We start from the raw sequence: 27691 nt of genomic DNA, 5'->3' as shown, positions 1-27691 counted from the left end.
TGTTAGTGAACAAGTCAGTTTCAAAATTTAAATTAGTTTTTTATTTTGTTTTTGGATGATCAATAGGCAATAACAATTCCTATAATAATGGAACATGATCTTTTTATTCAGTTATTTTAAATGTATTTAAATATGAAGCTTATTCAATAAAAAAATTGTGTCAATTGTTTCAAATTAAACTCACCTTATTTTCTATTATTTTCTCTTCTCTCCTACGTTTTTTTCTCTCAAATTAAAACCAACAATTGGTATCCAGAGCTTTCTTCTTGAGGGATTTCTGAAATGGATGTTGAATCTAGTTTCTCACAAATTGCTCATCTTGTCTTTGATGGGAAGAGTTATGACCTTTGGAAGGTGAAACTGAAGTCCTACATGGAGTCTTTTGATTTGTGGGATGCTATGGAAGAGAATTATGAAGTGTCTCTACTACCTGAAAATCCCACCATGGTCTAAATAAAGCATCACAAGAAGATTAAAACCAAGAAGGTGAAGGTAAAGACATGCCTATTTGCTAGTGTTTCTCAAACGATCTTCACGAAGATCATGAATGTCAATTCACCCAAAGAAATTTGGGATTATTTAAAGAAAGAATATGAAGGATATGAACACGTTCGTGGCATGCAAGTGCTAAACCTGATGAGGGAATTTGAGGTGCAAGAGATGAAAGAATTCAAGACAATTAAAGGGTACTCGGATAGATTGTTTGACATCGCTAATAAGGTTAGATTGATAGGCACTACATTTGCAGATTCCATAATTGTTGAAATTTTTTTGTTACAGTGCCTGAGAGATATGAAGCATCAATAACCACTTTGGAGATTACAATAGATATGTCCAAGATCTCTTTAACAAAGTTGATGCATGTCTTGCAATCCTAAGATTAGAAAAGATTGATGTGGGAAGAATCAATAGTTGAAGGAGCTTTACCAGCCAAGCACCAGAATGCGACCAAATACAAGAAAAACAAGAACTTTGATGGGACAGGATCAAGTTCAACATCAACCAATGCAAAAGGAAATTAGAAGAAATCTTATCCGTCTTGCCAACATTGTGGAAAGAAAGGGCATCCTCTATTCAGATGTTGGAAAAGACCTAATGCTAAGTGCAATAAGTGTAATCAAATGGGGCACGAAGCTTGTATTTGCAAAAACAGGAATCAACCACACAATGAGGCTGCAAAGGTTGCTGATCCAGAGGAGGAGTACCTGTTTGTTTCTACATGTTTCTCTAGTATTGAATCAAGTCAAAATTGACTTATTGATAATGGTTATACTAATCACATGACAAATAACATGGATTTATTTAAGGAACTGAGCAATATAAGCACATTGAAGGTTCAAGTTGGAGATGATAAGTTCATCACTGGGAATGGAAAGGGAACTATAACAATCTCAACCAACAAAGATACAAAATTCATTTATGATGTGTTGTATGTTTCTCAAATTGATTAGAATTTGTTGAGTGTTGGGCAACTAGTTGAGAAAGGTTATAAGGTGTTGTTCGAAAATAAAATTTGTTTGATTAAAGATGTTGAAGACAAGGGATATTGTCAAATTAAAAATGAGAGGAAAAAGTTTTGCTTTAAATCCATTGGAGGAGGCATAAATTGTTTTTTCAATAAAAGAGAATACCAGTGAATTGTCTCCAATCACATGAATGTGCCTCAGATGTTGTCAAGATCGTTTTTATTTTTAATTTGAATTAGTTATTGTCCGTGAATAAGTCAGTTTCAAATTTTAAATTAATTTCTCATTTTGTTTTTGAATTATTAGTAGACAGTGGCAACTGGTCAGCTGTTTCAAATGGAGACGGTGGTGGCTGCTGCTGATGCCTTATTGCTCTCTGTTGCTCCTCACATCCCTTGGATGTGCCTTCACCAACCATGTTGTAATCACAAGAGACTGAAACAAGAAAAAATGGGTGAGTAGAGAGAGAATATGAGAAAACAGATAATTACATGTTTCAAGATCATCACAACTTTGATGGAAATTATCCAAGCCGTGATCAGCTGCCACCTTCTAACCAGATTAAGGAGAAAAAAAGGCGCGGTAGCAAAGGAATCAGAGTCGAGGAGCTATGGGGTTGTTGTTAATAGCTTCTACGAGCTTGAGAAGGTCTAGCAGATCATTCCAGGAACGTGCTTGGTAGAAAATCGTGGCATATTGGTCCCTTATCTCTTTGCAACAAAGACACGGAAGAGAAAGCACGTAGAGGAAAGTAGGCATCTATAGATGAGCATGAGTGCCTAAAATGGCGTGACACAAAGAAACCCAATTCAGTTGTTCACGTATGCTTTGGATGCACAGTAAAGTTCAAAAGAGGGTGGGTGCCTCAAGTGTTGATTCTTGAACACGAAGCGATTGGCGTGTTTGTGACTCATTGCGGATGGAATTCATCTTTGGAAGCAGTGAATGCAGGGGTTCCCATGATCACTTGGCCTATGGGTGCCGACCAAATTTTCAATGAGAAGTTGGTGACTGAGGTCCTTAAAATTGGGATGCCTATTGGTGCTAGAAAATTGTTTCGATTGGAGGGAGATAGTATTACATGTGATGCAGTGGAGGAGGCTGTGAAGAGGATAATGATTGGTGAAGAAGCCATTGAAATGAGGAACAGAACAAAGGTGCCTTCGCAGTTAGCTAAGCAGGCCATGAAAGGAGGAGGATCATCTTTCACTGAGTTGGAAGCTTTAGTTGAGGAGTTAAGTTCATTGAACTACTAATATACCCCGCAACAAAAGCTAGTATGCATATGTTTAGTGTATTTCCACTGAGGATTTTGTTTTGCTATCTAAATTTCAACGATTTGAACTAAAATAGATTGAAGTCCTGTGAACTTAATAACTAATTATTAGATATGCTTTATACAACATAAGGTGAGTTTTGCTTCACTGTTACTGTTGTTAAAGGGAGGATGTTGCAAAGTGTTCCAACCCAAGGTGGAGCTTCAAACTGTCGAGTTTGACATCCAAAGCTGAGCTCACTTGTAACTTGTGTTCTTCTGCCTATTCTGGTGTGGTTTTGTCTTTCTTAATATTTTACAATTTACACCAATTATTAGAATAAGTACAAGTATAACAGAGCATATTACAATACACAATCATAAAAGCTGGTATTAGATGAGCATATTAGATAATTACAGTAGCAGAAGATAACCTTTTGCTACCAGTATATAAATTAAGCCAGTATAATATATAAAAACAGAAATATTCATAACATCATACATGAATTGAGTATATTATGATCTCAAGTTGGAGAGAACTGAGTTTTCCCACATTTTAAAGTTAAAAAGGTATGTTCATTTGGAATCAAAATATCAGGACATAAATACTGATTAGTTCAAATGACAAAAAAACAAAAAAAGGTGACAGTCAGTCAGTTTGCATTAATACATAAGGTAAAGTAGCCAATATCTAGGTAAGTTCATAAATAATTCTATCCTTGCCAGTTTCATTTGTTATGTTTAAATTTCTCAAATTACTATATTAAAAAGTAGAAATTTGCTGTTCAAAGAAACAACGAATTCTACATATGAGATATCAGCTAGCCTAATGTGGTTTTCTCTTGAACCAAGAGGAGAAAACTTTAGGTTCTCTACTGCACAAAGCACTCCACGCTTCACAAATTCATGTAATTGTGGTTCAGTTGTGCTTAAAACACCGAATAGGCGAATAGTGTGTGCACTGATAACTTGTTCCTAAGGCAATATGGGAATTTCCCAAATTACATGGCTGATACTCATTCTTTTAAGGCAAGATTATGGTCTCATAAGTTGTTATAAACTCTCCTGGTACCTGTCTTCAATTCTTACAGATCAAAAATACATGAAGGTCTCATAGTGCTCCCAAAGCAACGGCTAGAACCAAGTCCAAGGAAGAGGTTCTCCCTCAATGAAATGATGGAGTAGCTTGAATGGGGTTAGAATGCAGAGGTCTTTCTCTTAAGTTCAAGAAGTCATTAATTTCAAGAATGTTGTGCTTCAGAAATCAACAGAATTTGTTAAGGGGACAGACAGAAATTTCTCCCACCAGAAGAGGTGTTGACTGTTGAACTGAACATAGAACAGATTCATATAGATATCTACCTCTCTATTCTCTTTAAACTGTTATTAATCTCCATATTTCTGCCCCCAATGTTGGCAATTTGCATATACTTAGGTGGTGGGTGTGGGAATGTGAAGGCAAAATAGAAGGAAAATCATTGATAGCATGAACGACTTAAAGCTGCCACGTTGATCGTGTTCTAATTAGCTTCTAGAGTTTTAACATTGTATTCATAACTAACAATTCAGCTTTTAGAATTCTATATACGAGATATCATTAGCCTAATGTGGTTTCTCTTGGATCCGATTATACTAAAATGGATTGAAGTTTAGCTCATAGTCATCTCTCATTGGAGGAAATTAAGGGCAACTTTTAAAATTAGAGAGGAGACAGTGTTATTTAAGCATCTATGCACACATCAGAACAAGCCTGTAAGCATGGGACAGCATTTCTACAAACTGCTAACTATAAATCAGAAACAAGAACGATAAATCCAAAATAATCCCTAAAAGATGCTGTTATCTAATCCTCAAAATTCTATGTTGCTAAGTTAAGAGAAGAGAAGGAAATAAGTAAATGATTAAATCATCATAATAAATGATTTTAGAAAGCTAAAAAAATATATGTAGCATGACCTTGAAATATCATAATACTACTGTACATACTTGAAGAGGTTACTTGAATAGTCGAGCCTAGAAGAAAAAAATATTACTTTATCTGTTTCTATTTATAAGATTTAAGTTTAAATTGGTAATTATTTTTTTTATAAGATTCAATCTTTAATATTTTTTATATTAATTATTTTTAAATTAGAAATACCTTTCATTAAAAAAAGAATTTTTTTTTTATTAAAACAGTAAAAAAGAGAAAAAATATTAATGATAATGATAATTTAAAATAAATATATAAAAATTTAAAATAAATTTATTACAATCAACTAAATTAATTACTTTCATTAATATTGAGGAATTAGGAAATTAAATTTTCTATATTACATCAGACGCATGTATAGCATATTATGTGGTTCTGAACCACGACAGTCAGTCTAATGACCAATCAAACATTTATTTTTCAAAGCAAATGAAAGTCATTTCTTAAGTTGCCTCAAGCACTCAGGTCCATATAGTTCAAAGCATCATCAAGCAGCTTCCTTTCAATCAATAATTCTACTATCTTTTTGCAAATATAGTTCCCAACTTATATCAACCACAATCATAACATATTTAAGTAGGATCAACAAATAGTTAAGCTCGTCATACGCATAATTTTCGAATTTCATTTACCGTGCACATCTCACTTGGTATAAAATTAAATGAATGGCAACCAATGCCAACTCTAAACACCACATCTATTTTTTCAGTAGAATATCTAACAATTTTCAGTCCTTATATCTTCAGCTAGAAATAAAAAAAAGGTGAAGGACCATTTTTTCTTGCTTGACTAATTTTCTTTTGCTCAGCAACATTTTCACTTGTAAGTATTTATATTTATATTTAGATAGAAGTATTCATATGTTTTTTAATTGTAAGTATATACTAATATATATTTGTATAAATAAATTTGAGTTAATAATATGATTAATAAAAAATATAATATATGTACACCAAGTCGTTGATCTAAGTAATACTAAACTTAATTCATTTAAGCAAGGTCGTTTGAGTTGTTTGAATAGAAAAAATATGATTACAGAAAAAATTTTAAAAAAATAATATTTGATAGACCAAAAATACAATTAAACCGAGATTCTTCTATTCATGTCTATTTCATTTCATTTCGTGCTTATTTTTAATTCAGAAAAAATGTAGTATTAATTTCCACGATAAATAATGAGTTTGCTGAAGCTTTATGTGTGGAAGATATGAAGCCCTTTTTTTATTCAAATATTTAACATGCATTTTTCCCTTGACAATTCACATAAATTAATGTAACGTAACTTATATTCTTGTTAATGATTGTCAAGGGAACTTACTTATCTGATTTGATTAGTTGGTTGAGTAGAAGATCAAAATGTTGATTAGAGTGACTAATCAAAATTTATGTAAGAATTTAATCATGTCAATTAAAAATTACATGAATTAAATACGAATAATAAAAATTAAATGTCGAAATCACATATAAATTAAAGTATAAGAAGTAAAAGTATAATTACAAAATCAATCTAACAACCTTTGAACGTACTAAATTATTGATAATGTTTAGGTCAATTTAAGTCCACGGGTATCACTAGTTGGTAGGTACAGGTCTTCAGGTTGACAATAAAATAAGCCCCTACATGGCTATACCGACAGATCCTCTGTCAAATTTACATATTTGATTTAACGTTCAAAAATTAATTGAGGTTAAAATTAATATTTGTTTCAGTAAATTACCATAATTAGCATCTTTCACTTTTCGATAAGATAAGAGTCTGATATATTTTTACAAGTTTTGATCATTTGGACTATGAAACTAATCTTAAATTCGAGATTTAAGTAATCACATTTAAAGTATATTGTCTCTCCCAAAAAATATATTTTATGTTGCATAAAAATAATTTTGAGTTAATGTAAATTTAGTCCAATTTTTCTTTACATAAAAAAAATTATATTTAATTTTATTATTAATTTTGTTTTTGAATTAAAACATTTAGATATAAATTACTTCGATTGAAAAGTAATTTTAACCAAAATTAAGTTTTATAAAATCATTTTTAATTTAAATAAATTTTACATATATAAATACATTAATTCTTCTTGGGAGAAAGAAAACTCAAACAATAAAAAAAATTTAAATATGTTTTTGTTCCATGATATATACCCATTTTTGACCTTTGATTCCTAATAAAATTTTCTTACATATTCGGTCCCTAATATTTTGAAAGTTTTGTATGAGGTTTTTATCGTTAATCGGGACTCATTATTTGCTTACGTGACCGTTAACCGGATACGTACACATGTAATTTGTGATGTCACATGTAATCTTTGTTTGAGTGGGATTACACAAAGAAAAAAGTTTTTTTTAATTTTTAAAAACTTCTTACCACATCCTTCAAATTCAACACAAGCACAAACTCATCTTCCTCCTCCTCCAACCCATTTTTTCCACCACCCCTCTTCTTCTTCACCATCACCAACAAACTCATCACCACCACCCCCAAAACCACAACAACCCCACTCAAAACCTTCCTATCAAACCCCTTATTCCTCCCACCCGATCCCTCTTTGGAACCCTAACATAAAACCCCTCACTTTCACCACCTTCCTATCAAAATCCGAAAGCAACCCATAAAAATTCCTGCACACCCCACTCCCTTCGTCAAAACTCAAGCCACCACACCCACAATCCCTCAAACACTTCCTTTCACAAAAGCTTCTAGATTTCCCCTTAATCAAGCTCACATTCCCAAACCCAAATCTCACATCCCCCAGATCTTGAAACCTATCATCACACCCCGCATCCCCACGGTAACACCCTTTCAAATAATCACCAGAGTCCTCGAACCTGACAAACGAGTTCAGGCTTGGACCAAAACATGTTCTAAGAGTCTACTTGGTTGTTCCACATGTATTGTCGGAATTGTCCGAATGGCTCCACACGCACATTGCATCGTCATCACCAAGAACCACTTAGACGACACCACCGTAGCCACCACAACGATGCCATCAAAGGAAGCACACAACAAAACTACTACAATGGTAATGATGAAGCAACTAGCATGTCATCGTTGACTCCTTCCTCAACTTCACCCTCAAACCCCACAAACCCTTCCACCTCCGCAAGAAGCTTTAGCAAAACGACGTTGTTGAAACCCTTCCACCTTGTGTCGCTGCAACAACGGTTGCTGTTGTGCGACGGCGTTGTGGATTTGGTGCAATGTAGGCACGCTATGAATCAGTGGATTCCATTGACGGCGATGGAATTTCCTGCTACTGGATGTGGACAGGGTGCTGAGAGGCGGAGGGTACCTTTGGGTGGACAATTTTTTTCAGCAAAAGGGTGGACCTTGAGAAGATGTATGCACCGTTGATTAGGAAATTAGGGTACAAGACCACCTAAATAATACGACGTCGTTTTTACTTTTTTTTTACAAAAAAAAAACTTTTTTTACGTGTAATCTCACTCAAACAAAGATTACATGTGACATCACAAGTTACATGTTTACGTGTCCGGTTAACGGTCATGTAAGCATATAAAAAATTTTGACTAACGGCAATGACCTTAGACAAAACTTTTAAAATATTTGGAACCTGATTCAAAGGAAAAATTTATTAGAGACTAGATATCTAAAATGGGTATATATCATAGATAAAAACGTATTTAAACCTAAAAAAACATTAAATATGTTGTATAATTGGGTGAATTATGATTAGTTTAGAGATTTATACAGCTGAAATCTCTGGATCAAGCACTATTGAAACTAGTGCATAAAAGACTTGACTCTTCCACTTAGCTGATCGTTGGTCGTAGTTGGATTTTTTAATTTGTCACATATTATATAAGCTCGTGAAAATATTGATAAAACAAAGTTTTAGAATTAGTTGACATGAATATTCCTCAGCACTTCTGCTCTGGAGTGCTTGTGGTAATAATAATTAATATCTATATCCTTATATAAAAAGTATTTTTAGGCCACTACAAAAAGTAGGTTGTAGACATAAGTCTTAGTATGTCATGAGTGGGTCCTCGTATGTAAATAGGAGTACAAATTCATACATAAAAAACTTCAAACAAAACTTGTTATATATATATATATATTTCCATTTTCTTATTTTTCTAATACATTTTATTTTTGTTTTTCAAAAATTTTAAATACTTTATCTTTTTTAGCATTTTTTCTCTCACTCTTTCTTTTATTAAAAAAAATCATGTATTACACAGATTTCAATTCTAGTAATTAACAAAAACATAAAAAAATATTTTTCGTTCGAATAATATATTTTTCTATCAAAAGAAAATATCATTTTCTTTATATCTGAAACTATAGGTGTTCATTACATGCTGCAACTTTTTTTCCAGCCATGTTACAATTTTCTTCTTTCATACAATTATTGAAGAATCTATTTCTTCCAAAAAAAATTAAATTAAATTAAAAATTACTGTATATCATTAAATTAAACTTACTAAACAACGGAGTTTATTATTATTATTCAAATTAAATTATAGGTTTTTTTATATTAACTAAGTTACATCTTATTAAATCATTCGATGATATTAAAAGTATTAGAAAATGTACCAATTGATGCATGTTGAGAGAGTGAAGTCTCACTTTATGAAAGAAAATATTCAAATGAAAGTGAGTATAAGAGAAAATTAAAATGAATAATGGAGGCCTGACAAAGTAGATAATTTACACTTTTATATAGAGAAAGGGATGTATAAATTTTTAATTAGAGAGAAATTTTTGCTTAGTAAACACTCAGATATCATTTTTTTACTGCACATATATATCATTTACTATACATATTTAATGTTTTTTATTGATCAATCAAAATATTAGAGTAAAACAACTAAAAATATTTATATTAATAATTTTTTAAAATAATTATTATATTTATTTTAAAAACATCTAGTTGAATTAATTAAATAAAATGTACGAATTATAGTAAATCTTTTGGTTCTTCAATCTCATTCTTATGAATAAAAAAATAATATATTAATTGATAAAAACAAGTTTAATACCGACATTTTTTTACTAGGATATAACGTTTTTTTTTCTTTATAGTGCCACATGTAGGGTATTTATGAAAGGTATCTAAAAAAACTTAAATAACATTTTGTTCTTTAACATTGACACTCGGTTGACTTCCCTCGTTATTAAGAAGTCTGATATTTTAGTTATTTATAATTTTTTCAGATAAATAATGTTTTTAAAACCTCATATATTTAAAATAATTAATGGCGTCAAATTAATTGATAAAAAATTGAAAAATACACTTTACAAAACAAAATGTGTGATTATTTTGTTATATTTTTTATGACATGACAAGTTAATGAATAATTAGTATTATTGTTATGTCATTGATTAATATTATTATTTGAGAGTAGGGATTGAAAAAAAAAATATTTAAAGGACTAAAATTAAAAAAAATTAGAGGATTAATATAAAATAAAAACCTATTTTATAGGTATAAAAGGATATTTAAGCCAAAAAATGGATAAATTTATTATTGATAATCTAATAATTTTCATTATATTATAAATATATAAAATAATGGTTTTGATTAAATTCTTATTTTACATGTATTATTAACGAAATATTTTATATGTATTTAGGTGAGTATAATGAATTTGATAGTTTTTAATTGTGTAGAAAGGAATAAAAAGAAGATAAAAAAGATATAAAAGAAATCTCATAATAAATAATATTTTAATAATTTAAGTTTTAGTGATGTGGTGTGATCTGTATAATTAATTCTTTAATCAGATTAAATTATTTTTATTATCGCCTATTATTTGAATAAAAATATTTTTTTACCTTTTTCTTCCTTTTACTTATTTTATTATATATATATATATATATATATTTTATAAAAATATTATTGTTATATATTTTCTTTCTTTTTTATTCAAAAAAAAGCTTGAAGAGATAATAAATTGGTTAACTATTTGTGCAATCAAGATATCTTACAGCATCGCAAATCATATCAGTCCTCCTCTGTCTTTGGCCTCTCACGGGACAAAGTATTTCACGAGTCTAATAATGCATTTGAATCCTTTGTTGTTGCATGGATTTTATACGTTTTACAACTTTCAATTTGCAAGTTCTCTTATTCAGTAATTTAAAAAGTGTTTTTTTTTCATTTGCATATAATTGCATAAGAAAGAACTTTAAAAAAAATATCAACTAAGCTACAATGAATATTATTATTAAATATTTAATTATATTTACCCAGAGAGATTTCTTAACATACATTTATTTATATTTAAAAAGTCTCATATATAATTCAATTCAATTATTCTCTCTCTCTCTCTTCATCATCCCTACGATGTAGCCAGGAAGATTATTCATTACCTTATATTTGTGAAACTGAGTTGGCAGGATTAAATGAATGGCAATGCATGCTTATGAGGAACTGAAATTATTTGATAGGTTATCTCTCGGTAATCTGTTGTGGTTTAAGGCTTATTTTGTAAGTACAGTATCTTAAACAGAGTTGTGTGCCTGGAAGTTCTAGATCGTTAGGCAAAATCATTAGACATTGCTATAACAATAGTTTATGGTAAACCGAAAAAATTACTGGTTGAGTCACAGACAATGTCGCTTTCTTTAAGACGTTTCGTGACACTGCCAAAAAAATTGTGCAAGTAGACTATCAATCACGACGTCCCCAGGATAAAACAACTCATATCATTGTATAAGATTCCCACTGCACTGAGGGAACCTTTTCTAGAATTACACCCTCTTGTATGACTTGAAAAGTCACTCTAAAGCCACCCGAAAATATGACTTGAAAAATCACTCTAATAGCCAACCGAAAAATATGACTTGAAAAGTCACTATTATAACCAACTGAAAATATGACTTAAAAAGTCACTATTATAGCCAACCGAAAAATATGACTTAAAAAGTCACTATTATACCCAACTGAAAATTTTAGAGCGATAGAAAGAAAGAGGGAGAAGTTTGCCGGAAATGCATCGGCTGAAATATGGGAGGGAGAAAGAAAAGTTGAGGAAATGCTTCTCAACTGGGGTAAGGAAAAATGAAGAAATGAGCTCTCTATATATAGGGAGTAAAACACTATTCAAGTGTTTATCCTGAGCGATGTGGGACTTGAAGCCTTTTTTTTCTTCTTTTTTTCCTTTCTTTTTTTCAAACTTTCATCCTTTGTTCTAACAATCCCCCACTTGAAATTTGAAAAGAAGATTTTCGAGGATTTCATAAAATTGTGCATAAACAAAGGTGTCATATAGCTTGAACCTTTGCATAGTGAGTAAGATTTAGATTTTACTAGAGTGACTCGAAGTCTTGAACTCTATCTCTGACATCAAACCACACACAACCTTTTCATAGGTGTATTCTATAAAGCCCGTGCGTTAAAGGCCATGCATTTCTATCCCGGTATAGTGAACGCTCTAGAAATTTTTGCCCAAAATTTCATATGAAGCGGCCCCCACTTCAACATTCACATAAGTGAGTCTATCAAGAGTACTCCTGTAGCCTAGGTACTCCACTCAACGTAAAGTATAGATCTCATTAAGAATTATGAATTTTTTTTCATAACTCATCCTCTTGTTACTTCAGGAATCATGCTGGTTTCACTTATAACAGCATGTTCATCTCATATCACTTCATAACTTGTTATTACCCATTGAACCTAGTTCTTGGGATCTCCAGTCATTTAGGTCGTGTTACCATCATGAATGATCATCATAGTAAGGGCAATAGTCCCATTCTTTTAGAAGTGTTATGGACTTTCTCTCTAGCTAATCCTTTCGTCAAAGGATTTGCTAAATTATCATCAGTGCGTACGTGATCCACTTTAACAGCTCCTGTTGAGAGTAATTCTCCAACAGTGTTGTGCTTACGACGTATATGTTGTTTCTTACCATTGTAATAACGGTTCTCAATTTTTGCAATAGTCGTAGTACTATCACAATGGATCAACACAATTGATATCGGTCTTTTCCATAAAGGAATCTCTGCAAGTAAGCTTCTCAGCCAACTTGTTTCCTCACTAGCAGTTGCTAGTGCTATCATCTCAGATTCCATAGTGGACTGAGCTAAGATAGTCTGTTTCTTTGACTTCCAAGAAACAGCCCCACCAGCTATGCTAAATATATAGCCGCTGATTGCTTTGGAATCATCTGAAAGAGTGTTCCAATCTGTATCGTTGTATCCTTCAAGTACAACGGGAAACCTTTTATAATGTAATCCAAGGTTTATGGTTCTTTTAAGGTACCTCATTACCCTTTCAATAGCGTGCCAGTGCTCCATACTAGGTCTACTGGTAAACTTGCATAATAATCCCACAACATAGGCTATGTCAGGTCTAGTACAATCAGTGGCATACCTAAGGCTGCCAATGATACTTGCGTACTCAGTTTGTCATATACCTTCACCAGTGTTCTTAAGCAGTTTTACACTTGGATCATATGGTGTACTAGCAGGTTTTTACAGTCAAAGTAGTCATATTTCTTTAAGATCTTCTCAATATAGTGAGATTGATCCAGAGAAATTCTCTCTTTTGACCTAGTAATCTTAATACCAAGGATTACACTTGCTTCTCCGAGGTCTTTCATATCAAAGTTGTTACACAACAATGATTTCACATCGTTCACTACATGAATATTTGAACCAAATATGAGAAGGTCATCGACATATACACATATGATAGTGCAAATATTATTTACAGATTTGTAGTAAATGCATTTGTCACTTTCATTCACCTTAAACCCATTCGAGACTATTAAGTTATCAAACTTTTCATGCCACTGCTTAGGTGCTTGTTTTAGGCCATACAAAGATTTATCTAACTTGCAGACTTTATCTTCTTGTCCATGAATCACAAACCCTTTAGGTTGTTCCATATAGATTTCTTCTTCCAATTCACCATTTAAAAAAACAGTTTTAACATCCATTTGGTGTACCACTAGACTGTGAATAGCAGCAAGAGATATTAGCACCCGAATAGATGTTATTCTAGTGACTGGTGAAAAGGTGTCGAAGAAATCCACATTTTCTCTTTGCCTAAAACCCTTGGCTACAAGGCGAGCCTTGTATTTATCCATAGTACCATCAGGTTTTAGTTTCTTTTTCAAGATCCATTTACAACCAATTGGTTTGCAACCAGGAGGCAAGTCTACTAAATGCCATGTCTTGTTAGATTCTAAAGAATCCATCTCATCATTAATGGCTTCTTGCCACAAGTCAGCATCCAAAGAAGACAAAGCTTCTTGGAGGTTTGATGGATCCTCCTCTAATGTATAAGTCATATAATCGGGCCCATAATCTTTAGCAATTCTTGCTCTCTTACCTCTTCGAGGCTCTATATCTTGTTCTGGTTGTGCAAGATTTTCACTACTAATAGCAGAAAGATAATTGGATGAAGTACCCCCAGTATCCCTTAATTTAAAAGGAAATTTATTTTCATAAAAATCAGCATCATTTGACTCTATGATCACTTTTGCGTTTAGGTCATAAAACCTATACGCTTTGCTATTAATAGCATAACTAATGAACACACATTCATAGGCTCTACTTGCAAGTTTAACCCTCTTAGGGTCTGGGATCCTTACATAGGCCAGACATCCCCAAGTTCTCAAATAAGACAAATTTGGTTGTCTTTTCTTTAATATCTCATAGGGAGATGTCTTGCTTTTTGATTTGGGGATTTTATTTAGCACATAACAAACAGTTAACAAAATTTCGCCCCACCAAAAAGATGTTGCACTAGAACTCAACATAGTAGCTACAACTAATTCTGTAAAAGTTATGTTCTTTCTTTCAGCTTTACCGTTCATTTCAGCTGAATATGGAGCAGTCGTCTCATGTATGATTCCATGCAAATTATAAAACTCATTAAACAAATTGGAATCATACTCTGTGCCTCTATCACTTTGAAGTTTCTTAATTTTCTTATTGAATTGATTTTCAATTTCTGTTATAAATAACTTAAATATGTCAAGTGCTTCACATTTATTTTTCATAAGATATACATATGTATAATCAGAGCAGTCATCAATAAAAGTGATAAAATATCGTTTTCCATTTCTGGTCAACGTTCCATCAAATTCACATATATCATAATGTATTAAATCTAATGGCTTAAATTCTTTAACTACTTATTTATATGATTTCTTAGTTATTTTAGACTGACCGCAAAAAACACATTTTTCAAAGTGATTAGAAGATAGCTTTGGAATAAAACCTAAGTTACTCATGTTAGATATGCAACGACTATTTATATGACAAAGTCTAGAATGCCAAATATTAAAATCACACAGCATGTAAGCAGAAGGAGAAACTTTATTAATATCAAGATTCAATTTGAACATGCCATCAGTGGCGTACCCTTTCCCTACAAATACCCCATTCTTGGTCAAAGTAAATAAATCTGCACCTATGGTCTGAGTAAACCCAGCCTTGTTTAAAAGAAAACCAGAAACCAGATTCTTTCTCATCTCTGGAGTATGCATCACATCATTGAGAATCAAAGTCTTTCCAGAGGTAAACTTCAGTTCAACATCTCCAGTTCCAGCAACAGTAGTGGTGTGGGAATCACCCAGCAACACTTTCTTATTTTCAACATTCGTGTATGTTTTAAACATAGCACGATCATAGCAGACATGGCGAGAGGCGTCAGTGTCTACCCACCATCCATCTGATCCTCCAATCATATTGATTTATGTTATCACAACTATGTATGGCTCTTGAGTCATGTTAGCCTGGGGAGCACCTGTCATTGAAGGATTTCTGCATTTACGTGCCATATGTCCCGGTTTGCCACAATTGTAGCAGAGGAATGGCTCACCGAGATTATTCTTGGCAGGTGGATGTTGTCTAGCATGTTGGACCCTTGGGGGTTCTTGTTGCAGTTGGAGGTATTGCTCACATTGCGGTTCTGATTCTTAAAGTTTTTGCCAATAGGCTTTAGAACTGCACCTGTGTTCTTCCTTTTAATGTTGTTGTGAGACACAACCAACACTTCATCTTTCTGATCTTGTCTGCGTGCCTCTTCCTCAATGCGCAAACGTGTGATCAGAGACTCCAAAGAGAATTCTTTGGTCTTGTGTCTGAGAAGGTTTTTGAAATCCTTCCAGCTAGGAGGCAGTTTGTCTATGATGACAGCAACCTGAAATTGCTCATCCAATGTCATACCCTCTGATATGATATCATGAGCAATTTTCCGTATCTCATGGGATTGAGACTCTACTGATTTATCATCAGTCATTTGATACTTGAGGTAGCGGCTAACAGCATACTTTTTAGTCCCAGCTTCCTCAGTATCATACTTCTTTTCCAAAGCCAGCCAAACTAATTTGGCAGACTTATATGGGCTATAATAATCATAGAGATCATCAGCTAACCCATTCAGAATGAAATTCTTGCATAGGTAATCATTTTCATTCCAAAGAGCTAATTTCATAGTCATTTTATCCTTCACTTCCTTCTCAGCATCCTCAAGTACCACCGGAATATCAGTGTTCAAAACATAAGCAACTTTTCTCATAGTTAAAGAAAACATCATCTTTTGTTGCCAACGTTTGAAATGATACCCTTCAAACCTAAAAGGTTTGTTGAGGTCATTGCTGTTCGAGCCAGTAATATCTACGGTAGCCATAGCAGAACCGAAACCGTCTTAAAATTGTTGTAACAATAGTTTATGGCAGACTGAAAAAATTACTGACTGAGTCACGGACAATGTCGCTTTCTTTAAGACGTTTCGTGGCACTGCCAAAAAATTGTGCAAACAGACTATCAACCACGACGTCCCCAGGATAAAACAGCCCAGATCATTGTATAAGATTCCCACTGCACTGAGGGAACCTTTTCTAGAATTACACCCTCTTGTATGACTTGAAAAGTCACTCTAAAGCCACTCGAAAATATGACTTGAAAAGTCACTCTAACAGCCAACCGAAAATATGACTTGAAAAGTCACTCTAATAGCCAACCGAAAAATATGACTTGAAAAGTCACTATTATAGCCAACTAAAAATATGACTTAAAAAGTCACTATTATAGTCAACCGAAAAATATGACTTAAAAAGTCACTATTATAGCCAATTGAAAATTTTAGAGCGACAAAAAGAAACAGGGAGAAGTTTGCCAGAAATGCATCGGCTGAAATATGGGAGAGAGAAAGAAAAGTTGAGGAAATGCTTCTCAGCTGGGGTAAGGAAAAATGAAAAAATGAGATTTCTATATATAGGGAGTGAAACACTATTCAAGTGTTTATCCTGAGTAATATGGGACTTGAAGCCTTTTTTTTCTTTCTTTTTTTCAAACTTTCATCCTTTGTTCTAACCGACATAATTAACATAATATATTTTTATTTTTTTATATATTTTTTAATTTCTTTCAAGAACTGTGAAAACATTCATTAAATATTTATAATTACGTAATTTTAACATTTTATTCTAATAAATAAAATGGATAACTCAAGTCCTCTATTTGTCCCAAAATAATTGTTGTCTTAATTATTTTCATAAACTAAAAAATAATAATAAATAGATAAAATAATAATAATTTTAGAAAATTAAACTTACATTATCATTAATTCATTTTTAGATTTTTTAGTTAGTTATTAATATTTTTTAAAATATTAGTTTATCATTAATATATAAGAGATATAAAAAAATAATTAATATTACATTAAAAATTTAAAAAAAATTATACGGACAATTATAATATAGGATGAAGGAACTATCGTTGATTTATTATACAATGTAAACAATTTTAATTTCTTAAAAAAATTATTTCTAACAATAACAATTATTATTATTATTATTACTCTATAATTAATACATACATTTGGAAAAAAATGTTTTGATATAATTTAAAATTTTGATTAGTGTTAAATTATTTTTTTGGCACTTATCTTAATCATTTCAATTTTAAAAGTGAAACAATATCATCAATACGAATATTCACGAAATCTTAAAAATATTCCTCCAGGTAGCTAGCAATAGTTAAACCTTTTCTTAATTATGTGCCAGTTTTTTTTTTCTTAATTACCCTACGACATGGATACATCTTGAAAAAAAAAATATTTAGCATTCACCTAACAACAAACTATAATGCTAATTAATTAAACAGTGGCTCAACAAAAACAAGTAAAACATAATTTTTTTTAGAGGAAAGTAGAACATAGTTAGCATAATATATTTTTCTTTTCTATATTTTTTTATTTTGAAATATTTAATGAAAATTGTACTTAACTATGAAGTTTCCTAACACCTTTTTGAAGCTTCAATGATTGAATTGAATGTTTTATATTGGTGGCCTTCCATCCACAATATTATCCATAGTCATATCAACAATTTCTCATTTCTGCTAGACCACAGACTCCAGAGTAACATACAACTAGAGGAACGATCTTCATCGCTCAATCAGTTGTTGAAAATCTATCACAATTTACATAGTGAGCTATAAGATAACGCGCACCTGAATCATGTGATGAAGCGGAGGAACAGGTAGATGGGCTCAACTTGATCATGGTGTTGGTCACATAATCACTTAACTTCACAAACGGTCGCTTGATCCGATGACCTTTTCCAAGTGGAGAGGTGGGAGGAATGTTGCTTCTTGTTTCCGGTCCTTCACTACTACATTGTACAACATCTATGCAATTCTGTGTTTCTAGTGGTGGTGCAAAGCTTTGGGGTTCATTGCTTGCTTCACTAGCACCCCCCCTGACGTCAGCATTTGTGTCATTATCATGGCCATTTTCAACCATGCATTCCCCATCCATACATGGATTAATGAGGGGCACCAGTGATGTTGGGGAAGGATTATTGATTGATTCTTCAAATGGGAATTCTGTTTCAACAAATTTTACATCTCGTGAGACAAAGAAGACCTCTCTCTCTAAATCATATAATTTCCATCCCCTTTGACCATATGGATAGCCAACAAAAATGCACTTACGACTTCTACTATCAAATTTGTCTCCCTTTCTATCTTGATTGTGTGCATAGCAAAGCGAACCAAACACGCGCAAGTGGTCATAGGAAGGAGAGGTTCCATGGACGAGTTCATATGGAGTTTTTCCATCAAGGATGGGCGATGGTGTCAAATTAATCAAGTAACCTGCGGTTAAAATGCACTCACCCCAAAAGCGAATTGGAAGTCTCCCTTGAAATCTTAGAGCCCTTGCTACATTTAAAATATGTCTGTGTTTCCGCTCGACTCTTCCGTTCTGTTGCGGAGTGCCAGTACATGATTTTTGATGGAGAATGCCATGTTCAAGAAAGTATTGTTTCAAACAAGTGAATTCAGTTCCATTATCACTTCTAATCACTTTAACGTGTTTATCAAATTGTCGTTTAATTAGAGCAAAGAAATTTATCATTGTTTGAGACACTTCACTCTTTTCACTCAACAAATATATCCAAACAGAACGGGAATAATCATCTACTAATGTTAAAAAATAGGATGCACCACATGATGAAGGAGTTCTATAAGGACCCCATAGATCACAATGTATTAAATCAAAAATTCCTGATGCACGATAAGTACTCAAGGGAAATTTTTCTCTTGTCTGCTTTGCTCTTTCACATATTTCACAGACTTTATTCGAATGCTTACCACTACTAGTTACATTAGGGATCAATTTAACAACCTTAAAGGATGGATGCCCCATGCGTTTGTGCAAGATATCAAGGTCATATTTTGTACTGGTATGATAAGCCTTGGAATTTCGAACACCATGATACAAATAAAGCCCATCTTTCCGCTCACCCGCTCCAATCAGCGTCTTCAAAGTGCGGTCCTGCATGGCACATAATTTTTTTGTAAATTGGACTACACAATCTATTTCATCAATCATTTGTGACACAGAGATAAGATTGCATTGTAAGTTTGGTACATAAAGGACATTTTCAAGTTTGAGACCCCCATCAAGAATCACCGTCCCTTCTTTGGTGGCAATTACTTTTTCTCCATCACGCAATCCCACCGGACATCCTCGTATTGTTCTTTGTTGACATAAATTCTTCAAATACCCTGTCATATGGTTAGAAGCACCAATGTTTATTATCCACAAATTATCAGGATGCTTACCAGTCATTTTCTCAGTCTCATCTGTCTTACGGTTGTTCAGCATCTCAACAAGAGTTTGCCACTGTTCGTTGCTTAAACCAGGCAGCTCAGATTTCTCAACGTGTGTTGCGTTAGCTCGGGCCATGCCTCCTCTGCCACGTCCAGCTGAAGTCCCATTTCGTTGCTGATTTTTGCCACTAGATCCGCCTTCACTTCGTGGGCGATCACCCTACCAGTCAGGATATCCGACGACTTGGAAGCAGTTCTTATCATCATGTCCTGCTTTCCTACAAATAGAATACACCATCGATTTGTCTTTGATTTCTCCTCTCCACTTACTTTTATGTCCTGCTTGTACTGCAAGACCCATGACTGCTCCTCTCTCTTCCTTTGTTCTGCTAATTGTTCTCACCCTTTCTTCTTGCACTAGAATTGCGTATACTCGATTTAATGAAGGTAGAGGATCGGCAGCTAATATGTTAGACCGCACAGTACCATAACTCGCATCATCCAAGCCCATCAAGAACTGATGAACCCGCTCTTCCTCTCTTCGTTTTTCGAGTTTGGATGCAATATCACATTTGCATCCTCCACATGAACACCGAGGGATCTGCTCATAATTCGCGAGCTCGTCCCAAAGTGTCTTTAATTTGCCATAGTAGGAAACCATGGTCATCCCTTGTTGCTTGCAATAAGCCAATTCCGCTTTCAATTGCTGGATTCTCGGACCATTTACAACTGAAAAACGATCTCGAATGTCCTCCCACAAATCTTTTGCGTTTTCCGCATATGTCACGGTTGAACGCAGGGTGGGTTCAATGGCATTCAATATCCACGACACAAGCATGGATTGAACAGTCCACCAATCTTCCATTTCTGGTGAGCCATCGTCAGGCTGTTCATAGGTTCCATCGATGAAGCCCCACTTTCTCCGGGCACGCAACGAGATTTTCATTGCTCGGGCCCATTCTTCATAGTTCTCACCCCGCAGCTGCACTTGTGTGATCAAGTTCCCAGGGTTGTCGTTTGAGTTTAGATCATAAGGAGAAGGTGTTTTCTTGGTACCATCGGTATGAGGCTTTTTATTTTCTGCCATGGCTCTAATACCATGCCAAATTCTTGAATTGCCTGCGTTGATTGAACCACTGTGTACAATATATACAAGAATTAGCTACTGACTTCCCACGAAATTTTTCTAGAATTATGCTATCAGATTACATATTTCCTAATATAACAAAGTCAAAGATATATACAAATCATCTAAACAACCTTCCTAAAATAACTCCCAAATCATATCTCAATCTTTACTGATATGATTGGATACCACACAGATAAATATAGTAACAATATATACATTAGCGTATCCTCATATTAGCATGAAGCTCCTTTAAATTGACTTGATGTAATTACTATTCTATCAATCAAATTAATTCTTACAAGGTCCTCGGCAAATTTGACAATTTAATTCGAATTAATCAAAATAATCTAGATTAGTTTACAATATTTACTAATACTAAATATATTGCAAAATATCCCAGAAAACAAAATTATGAGTCAAATCTAATCTATTGTAGTGGTTGCACTGTTTTCTTTTTTCTTTTGGTAGTATTTGGCTCACAAAACGATGGAGAACGTGTCAACTTGGCTACCCACTGGATCACAACAAATCATTGTCCTTCTCGGAAAGAGAAAGCTTAACAACAGCTTCTCACTATATAGAGTGAGTGAAGAAGAATATCTTCAGCTCCATCAAATCCAATAATCTTCCACACACACGATAATAATTATATATATATATATATATAGTCCATCCCACAAATAACAACTCGATAAGGCCACAATAAACCCCTTTCTCTCAATTTTCATTCAACACCATGGCAAGAAAAACCAAGTCCATTTTCTTCACCTTCTTATTATGCTCTTGGGTGGTGGTAGTAGTAGCCCAAGAGGTAGCAATTGCAAAATCCGAAAGTGAAGCATTAGGGGAACCGGAATTAGAAAAAAGAGAAACACTTGAAATCATCATTGGTGGTGGTGGTGGTGGTGGTTACCCTGCTCCTTCTCCTTCTCCATCTTCCCCTGCATATTGCCCACCTCCTCCACCAAAACCACTGAGCCGGTTAGAAAAAGCGCGTCGAGTGCTTCTCAAGTTCAAAACCCTAATCTATGATCCAGACTGTTACACGCAAAGCTGGAACGAGAACACCGACACGTGTGATTTCAACGGGGTACGATGCGCCACATATCCAAACTCAGAAGAGAAAGCAGTGGCTGGACTTGACCTAAACGGAGCAAAACTCAGCACTAAAGACGGTTGCAATTTGCCCCTCACGGGTCTCGTCGACAGCATACCCGAGTTAACATTCTTCCACGTTAACTCCAACAACTTCTCCTTCACCGGTGGCTTCCCCAACAACATCACGACCTTCCCTTTCTTCTTCGAGCTTGACCTAAGTAACAACAAAGTCAGTGGCCAGTTCCCCACGCAAGCGATTCAGAACAACCAGTTAGTCTTCCTGGACCTCAGGTTCAACCAGCTTACCGGGCCGATAGACCCGAAACTCTTCCAGAGGGACCTCGATGTGATCTTTGTCAACGATAACCAGTTCACCGGGTGCCTCCCGGAGAATTTCGGGTCCACGCCGGCCCGGTACCTTACATTTGCCAACAACAGACTCTCCGGGTCACTCCCGAAGAGTCTCGGCTACGCGCCGAGTCTCACCGAGGTGCTCTTCTTGGGGAACCATTTCGAAGGGTGTCTGCCCTTCGAAATAGGTTACCTCAAGAAGGTCGTCGTGTTTGACGTAAGCAAAAATCTCTTGACCGGCCCTATCCCGCTCTCCTTCGGATGCTTGAAGAGCATTCAGTTTCTTAATTTGGCGCAAAACAAGCTCTACGGTTGTGTTCCGGACAACCTTTGTCAAATTCCTTCTATCCGGAACAATGGGAATCTCTCTTTGGCGGATAATTATTTCAAGGAAATTGGACCTTCGTGTTGGAGTTTGATCAAGTCCAAGGTTTTGGATGTGTCAAGAAACTGCATTCCGGGGCTTCCAGACCAAAAATCACCCAAAGAATGCTACCAGTTTTACAAAACAAAGAAGACATGCCCTAACCAGAATTCATTTTACTACGTCCCGTGTAAATCCCACTGGGGGACACAGAGCAACAAGCCCCCTGCTCCACCTTCTGAGCCTGTGACTTACAACGCTCTCAAACCACATCGCTTGAGATTGTGATGATCAGATATCATAGGATGGCTCATATTAGTCCCTTGTGTTGTTATTATTATTTTTAGTTTTTCACATATCTCACTGGATGGAAACATCTTTCTCAAGGGGATTTCGAATCTTGGTTCACTCGGGTTCATGTTATTAACGCGGTTATGTTAGTATATTTCTCTTTCATGATTAGCTGTTGTTATTTTGTATTTATCTATGCCCATGAATAAGTACTGCCCTGGAATTGGGCATCTTGACTATTACAAGTTTGGTGTCATTCAAATGTAACGTCGAATAAAATTGGTACTGTATATATTTGGATGAAGGGTTGTGTTAAATATGTGATCTTTCAAATCGAATTTTGTTTGTTTCGGGTCGAACACATGATGGATTGATGAGTCTTGCTAAAAGCAAATTAAAGTGGTAAAGCTGCCTTTGTCTTTCACTAACTCTCTATTTTGGTACACTACAACTTTATTTTTCTTTGTTCTTTGCTCGTCCCTTCCCCATTTCTATCAACATCAGTTTCTTATGGTCAAATGTCTTAGTCATGTTCTCTTTTATAAAGAGAAGGATGTGTTATTATATTCAAGAAGATAAGGGTTTAGTTCGGATATTGATTTCAGGCGTTTACTTGTCAGGCCTTAAGTCATTCATTTAGCAGCCAAGTTTGAATTAACTAAAATATTTCGTCGGAATAAAAGGTTTAACTAAAATATGAGAAATGATAACATAAACTTAATTTATTAATTTGGGTGTATAAGTAAATGCAGTGTTTGTTTGATAATTTTAATTTGCTTGATGTATAAGACTGAAGATTTTCTTTCATAGTATAACGCCATAAAAGTCGATCACAGTGATTTCTTTTTTGCAAGTGACTAATAGTTAATGTCAATGCAAAGACAAACGTAAGCATCGTAGCTATAACAGTTAGCTTATAAAAAATCAAAACTCTCAACTGCGCTGTTTCGAGAATGATTTATTTTTTCCTTTTCTTATTAGTAAAAACTATTTGTATTTTTGTAAGGGTCATCAAGGCTTTAGTTTTTGCTAAATTAAGATAACACGATTGACGAATAAGAAGAACCATTTTGGATTCCAGTTTTTCTTCCCCTTCCTGTGTCTTGCTTTTTTTCCCCTCTCTTTGATCGATGTTGACAAAAGACCAATAGAAAAATTGATTTTTGATTTGTCCGAAATGAATGTGAATGATGTGTTCAAGGTGAACTGCTAAGTATTTGAAATGGATTGGTAATTTAGCACAGGATTCTTGGAGAGTGTTGACTTTGGTGTGCTTCTATAGACTGATATCTGAGTTTCTCCAAGTTCGCCTAGCATAGCCTTCCAATGCGGTTGAATTCTCTCTATCTCTCTCTCTCTCTCTATATATATATATAAGGTAACTTTGTTAAAATATCTCAAAATTAATTGATTTGGGATTATTTTTTTTTAACTTCCTAACCTAACTTTAATGGAATTGGATCATCAAGTTGAGTAATTAAAAAAATATACCATTTTTTAAAAAATTTTAACGAGAAAATATCTCAATCTACCTCATCTTCCTCATCGTCATTGACTTCAGACTTTGACTTGTCAGACTCGTCTTCCTCTGAATTCTTCCCCTCCTAACACATCAAAATAACAAGCTCAATCGATTATTGCATTACATTACATTATACTATAAAATAAGAGTAAGTAGTATAGGGTAAAAAGTATTCACCAATTTCTTATTGTAAGCCAAAATAGTTTTCTCATACTCTTGTTTCTTCTTTTCGGCCGTAGCAACGAAGGGGGCCTTTTCCTGAAACATTAAATTAACGCAAACTAGGTTACAAAAAAGTAGATATGGTCAATAAATTAAATCATATAGGACCACACGCAAAAACTAATAATGAAAAATAATTCTCAAAATCTTAATACTCACAGCATCAGACAGCGATTTCCATTTGTCACCACCAGCTTTACCGACCTAAAATATGTTCACAGTGAAATTCTATTAAGAACAAAAAAATAGCGTCAAATAGCCTTCCAATGCGGTTGAATTCTCTCTCTCTCTCTCTCTATACATATAAAAGGTAACTTTGTCAAAATATCTCAAAATTAATTGATTTGGGATTTTTTTTTAACTTCCTAACCTAACTTTAATGGAATTGGATCATCAAGTTGAGTAATTAAAAAAATATATCATTTTTTTTTAATTTTAACGAGAAAATATCTCAAAATTAGTAATTTAATTTAGTATTGCTTCATTACTTCTTAATTTTCATAAGCTAGTAGTTAGTTTTTATTAGTTCATTGTTTTACAACTCAGTTAGTATTAATAAAGTTATTAAAATTGGTTTACAACTCCATTTTTTTTTTTTTACTTTTTTATCACTAAAACTCTCACATAGGACACATAAAAAGAATTATATTAGACCATTATTTTATTTATTGTATATTTCTTATATAATTAGATTGAATTGATTTTGATCGTATTTAAAACTTGTTGTGTAAATCATTTCCAATTGGATACACTAGAAAAACTCAACCCACCTCAATGACTCAATACAATATGTAAAATATAATTGTGTTGGTTTGGACACCACCCATTTACATCCCTAAAAAATTATGATTGAATGGATGTGCAAACCCTTCACATAGTACATAAATTAATTTATTCATAAGAATTCAGTCACTTGGGAACATTTGTATAAAATAATTTTGACGTGACAATTTTTTTTTTATAAAAATTAACGTCATATGAAAAATATGTCACTTTTTGTAATGAAAAATTAATGTATACAGAGAAAAGGGCTAGCTAAGACAGGTGATGCAGCCCAAATTACTTGCATATGGCTATGGGCTCCTTAATAGTCTTTGATATGGTCTTCGCCAGTCTGTAACAACGGTCCACGAAGCTCAATCACTTTGAAGTTGAAGTCCCATGAAAATGATAAGTCAAAACTTCCAATTGATGGAAAACAGTGGTGATGACCTATAGTATCATTTGGAGTTGAGGTAAAAATAAATTCAATGATCATATTTAATTTGTTAAATGTTTTTTTTTATCAATTTAAATCAAATTAATTTGATTGGTTTGAATAACTAAATGAAGATAAAAATTACATTAATGAATTTTAAAATATCTTTGCTCTCACATATATTTTTTTATATAAAAATTTAATTTTCATATTTTTAAAAGTTTTAAAAAATTTCTTATTTTTCAAAAATTTCAAACATTCATTAAATCAATTTTAGATATTGATATTACTTTTAAATAAAAGTAAATGATACTAACTATCTACGAGATTTTATGAAATTGCACCAATTTCTCCTACTTCTATCTACTCTTACATTAACTACTCTTAATTTTTGAGACACAGACATACTCTTCTATATATTACACTAATTCTCTTGTAATTTTTAAAAAATTATACAATTATATTTTGTCATACATTACACTAACCTCTCCTATAAGAGAGATTACTATAAATATTAATAAGGCAGAAATATTTGTGTAATTTCACAAAAGTCCAAGATGGTTCAATTTTAAATCACGTTTTGCATTCGGCTCTTACCAGTATAAATTATATAGCGACAGGACTGAACTGATGGACATCCATTTAAGTTAGAAGTGGATCTTATAAGTGGTTTACAATATGTATAAATTAAACCGCATAAAGAGTTCGCATGTTCTATTTAATTTTGGGGTTTACTTTACAAAGTTCGAAAACCACAATATGTGCTCCATTTTAAAGTCGGTGGTGCGCGCATAATGCCACCTTACCAAACTCTTCCAAACACAAGTTCTTGGTGGGCTTGGCCTCTTTCCGAGTGCGAAATGTGCACAAACCTAATTGACATCCGCCACATGACCACTATCATGGAAAGAAGAAATACATGTAAATTAAATCATTTCATGACCGAAGAAATATCATTAAGTGGGCGAATGAAATGTTTGAATTAATCAATCATTACAAATTTAAATTCAAATTCTGATATACAATTTTTATCAGTCTCAAATCTAAGTTCTGAAATTCGTGGGAACAAACTATTTAAAAAATAAATTTGACTAATAAAAATGAGAAAATAATTCAAATACATAAAAATTAAGAAATGTAAAATATGTATAAAAGTTTTAAGATGAATACTCATCATTTTATTAAAATAAGGAATGCATTTTATTTACACTTGGATGAGAATAATTCAAGGGTTTAGATACATAAAATTAGGGGTATAAATATAATTTTTTAAAAGAAAAATAATATGTGAATTTATTAAAATGAGGTGCATTTATCCGCTCTGAAACAACTTAAGTCGATCTTGATCTTTGTTATTCATAATAATTTTATCTAATTTGAATAAAATTATTTTTAAAAAAAATATGTGGTCTAAATAAATAAATAAAAGAATATGATTGAAGAAACAATCATAATCCACTATAAATCATTAACCAATAGTCCAACACAAATGAATTCAACCGTGTCCTTCCCTCACAAATCGAAAGCATGGTTTTATTCACTACTAGAATTAATAGATTTAACATCGTACAGTTAACATCGGTTATTGGAACAATCGATGTCAACAAACACAAGGTGGCATTTCCATAAATAAGTTTGGGTAACTAACAGCAGTTTTAAAAAAGACCGATGTTAACCGTACGCTTTCTTTATAAAACCCAAAGGCCAAAAACCCTCTTTCCCCCGCGCGCTCTGCTGACTGACAAACAAAAGCTTTCTCTTCTCCCTCTGCGTTCGTCAT

At 33.4% G+C, this 27691-nt stretch overlaps 3 protein-coding genes across 3 annotated transcripts; 2 read left to right on the top strand and 1 right to left on the bottom strand.

The window, feature by feature from the left end:
- The first annotated feature begins 282 nt into the window (after positions 1-282).
- LOC114403527 (UDP-glucose flavonoid 3-O-glucosyltransferase 7-like) lies at positions 283-2722 on the top strand. Its single transcript, XM_028366541.1, has 3 exons — positions 283-447; positions 1776-1920; positions 2307-2722. Exons 1-3 carry the CDS (start codon positions 283-285, stop codon positions 2720-2722), a joined length of 726 nt encoding a protein of 241 aa, XP_028222342.1.
- An 18746-nt stretch (positions 2723-21468) lies between these two features.
- On the top strand, positions 21469-23328 carry LOC114403091 (uncharacterized protein At4g06744-like). Its single transcript, XM_028365822.1, has one exon. It carries the CDS (start codon positions 21602-21604, stop codon positions 22964-22966), a length of 1365 nt encoding a protein of 454 aa, XP_028221623.1. The 5' UTR covers positions 21469-21601; the 3' UTR covers positions 22967-23328.
- A 1164-nt stretch (positions 23329-24492) lies between these two features.
- LOC114403520 (HMG1/2-like protein) lies at positions 24493-27691 on the bottom strand. The gene is made up of 4 exons (XM_028366535.1): positions 27593-27691; positions 24873-24917; positions 24669-24749; positions 24493-24573 (listed from the first exon to the last, which is right to left on the bottom strand). The coding sequence occupies exons 1-4, from the start codon at positions 27689-27691 to the stop codon at positions 24493-24495; spliced, it is 306 nt and encodes a 101-aa protein (XP_028222336.1).

This window comes from Glycine soja, chromosome 20 (assembly GCF_004193775.1).
Source record: "Glycine soja cultivar W05 chromosome 20, ASM419377v2, whole genome shotgun sequence".
Classification (NCBI taxonomy): Eukaryota; Viridiplantae; Streptophyta; class Magnoliopsida; order Fabales; family Fabaceae; genus Glycine; species Glycine soja.
Note: the sequence above shows the minus strand (reverse complement) of the source record. Positions and strands in the feature narration are given on the sequence as shown.

What these genes read in the sequence shown, in the direction of transcription:
- LOC114403527 (XM_028366541.1), top strand. Translation starts at nt 283, where the DNA reads ATGGATGTTGAATCTAGTTTCTCACAAATTGCTCATCTTGTCTTTGAT. An exon ending in TACCTGAAAATCCCACCATG is followed by an intron (nt 448 to 1,775) that starts GTCTAAATAAAG and finishes AATTATTAGTAG; the next exon opens with ACAGTGGCAACTGGTCAGCT. An exon ending in ACTGAAACAAGAAAAAATGG is followed by an intron (nt 1,921 to 2,306) that starts GTGAGTAGAGAG and finishes TTGGATGCACAG; the next exon opens with TAAAGTTCAAAAGAGGGTGG.
- LOC114403091 (XM_028365822.1), top strand. Translation starts at nt 21,602, where the DNA reads ATGGCAAGAAAAACCAAGTCCATTTTCTTCACCTTCTTATTATGCTCT.
- LOC114403520 (XM_028366535.1), bottom strand. Translation starts at nt 27,691, where the DNA reads ATGACGAACGCAGAGGGAGAAGAGAAAGCTTTTGTTTGTCAGTCAGCA. An exon ending in TTGGGTTTTATAAAGAAAGC is followed by an intron (nt 24,918 to 27,592) that starts GTACGGTTAACA and finishes AACATATTTTAG; the next exon opens with GTCGGTAAAGCTGGTGGTGA. An exon ending in TGGCTTACAATAAGAAATTG is followed by an intron (nt 24,574 to 24,668) that starts GTGAATACTTTT and finishes TTGATGTGTTAG; the next exon opens with GAGGGGAAGAATTCAGAGGA.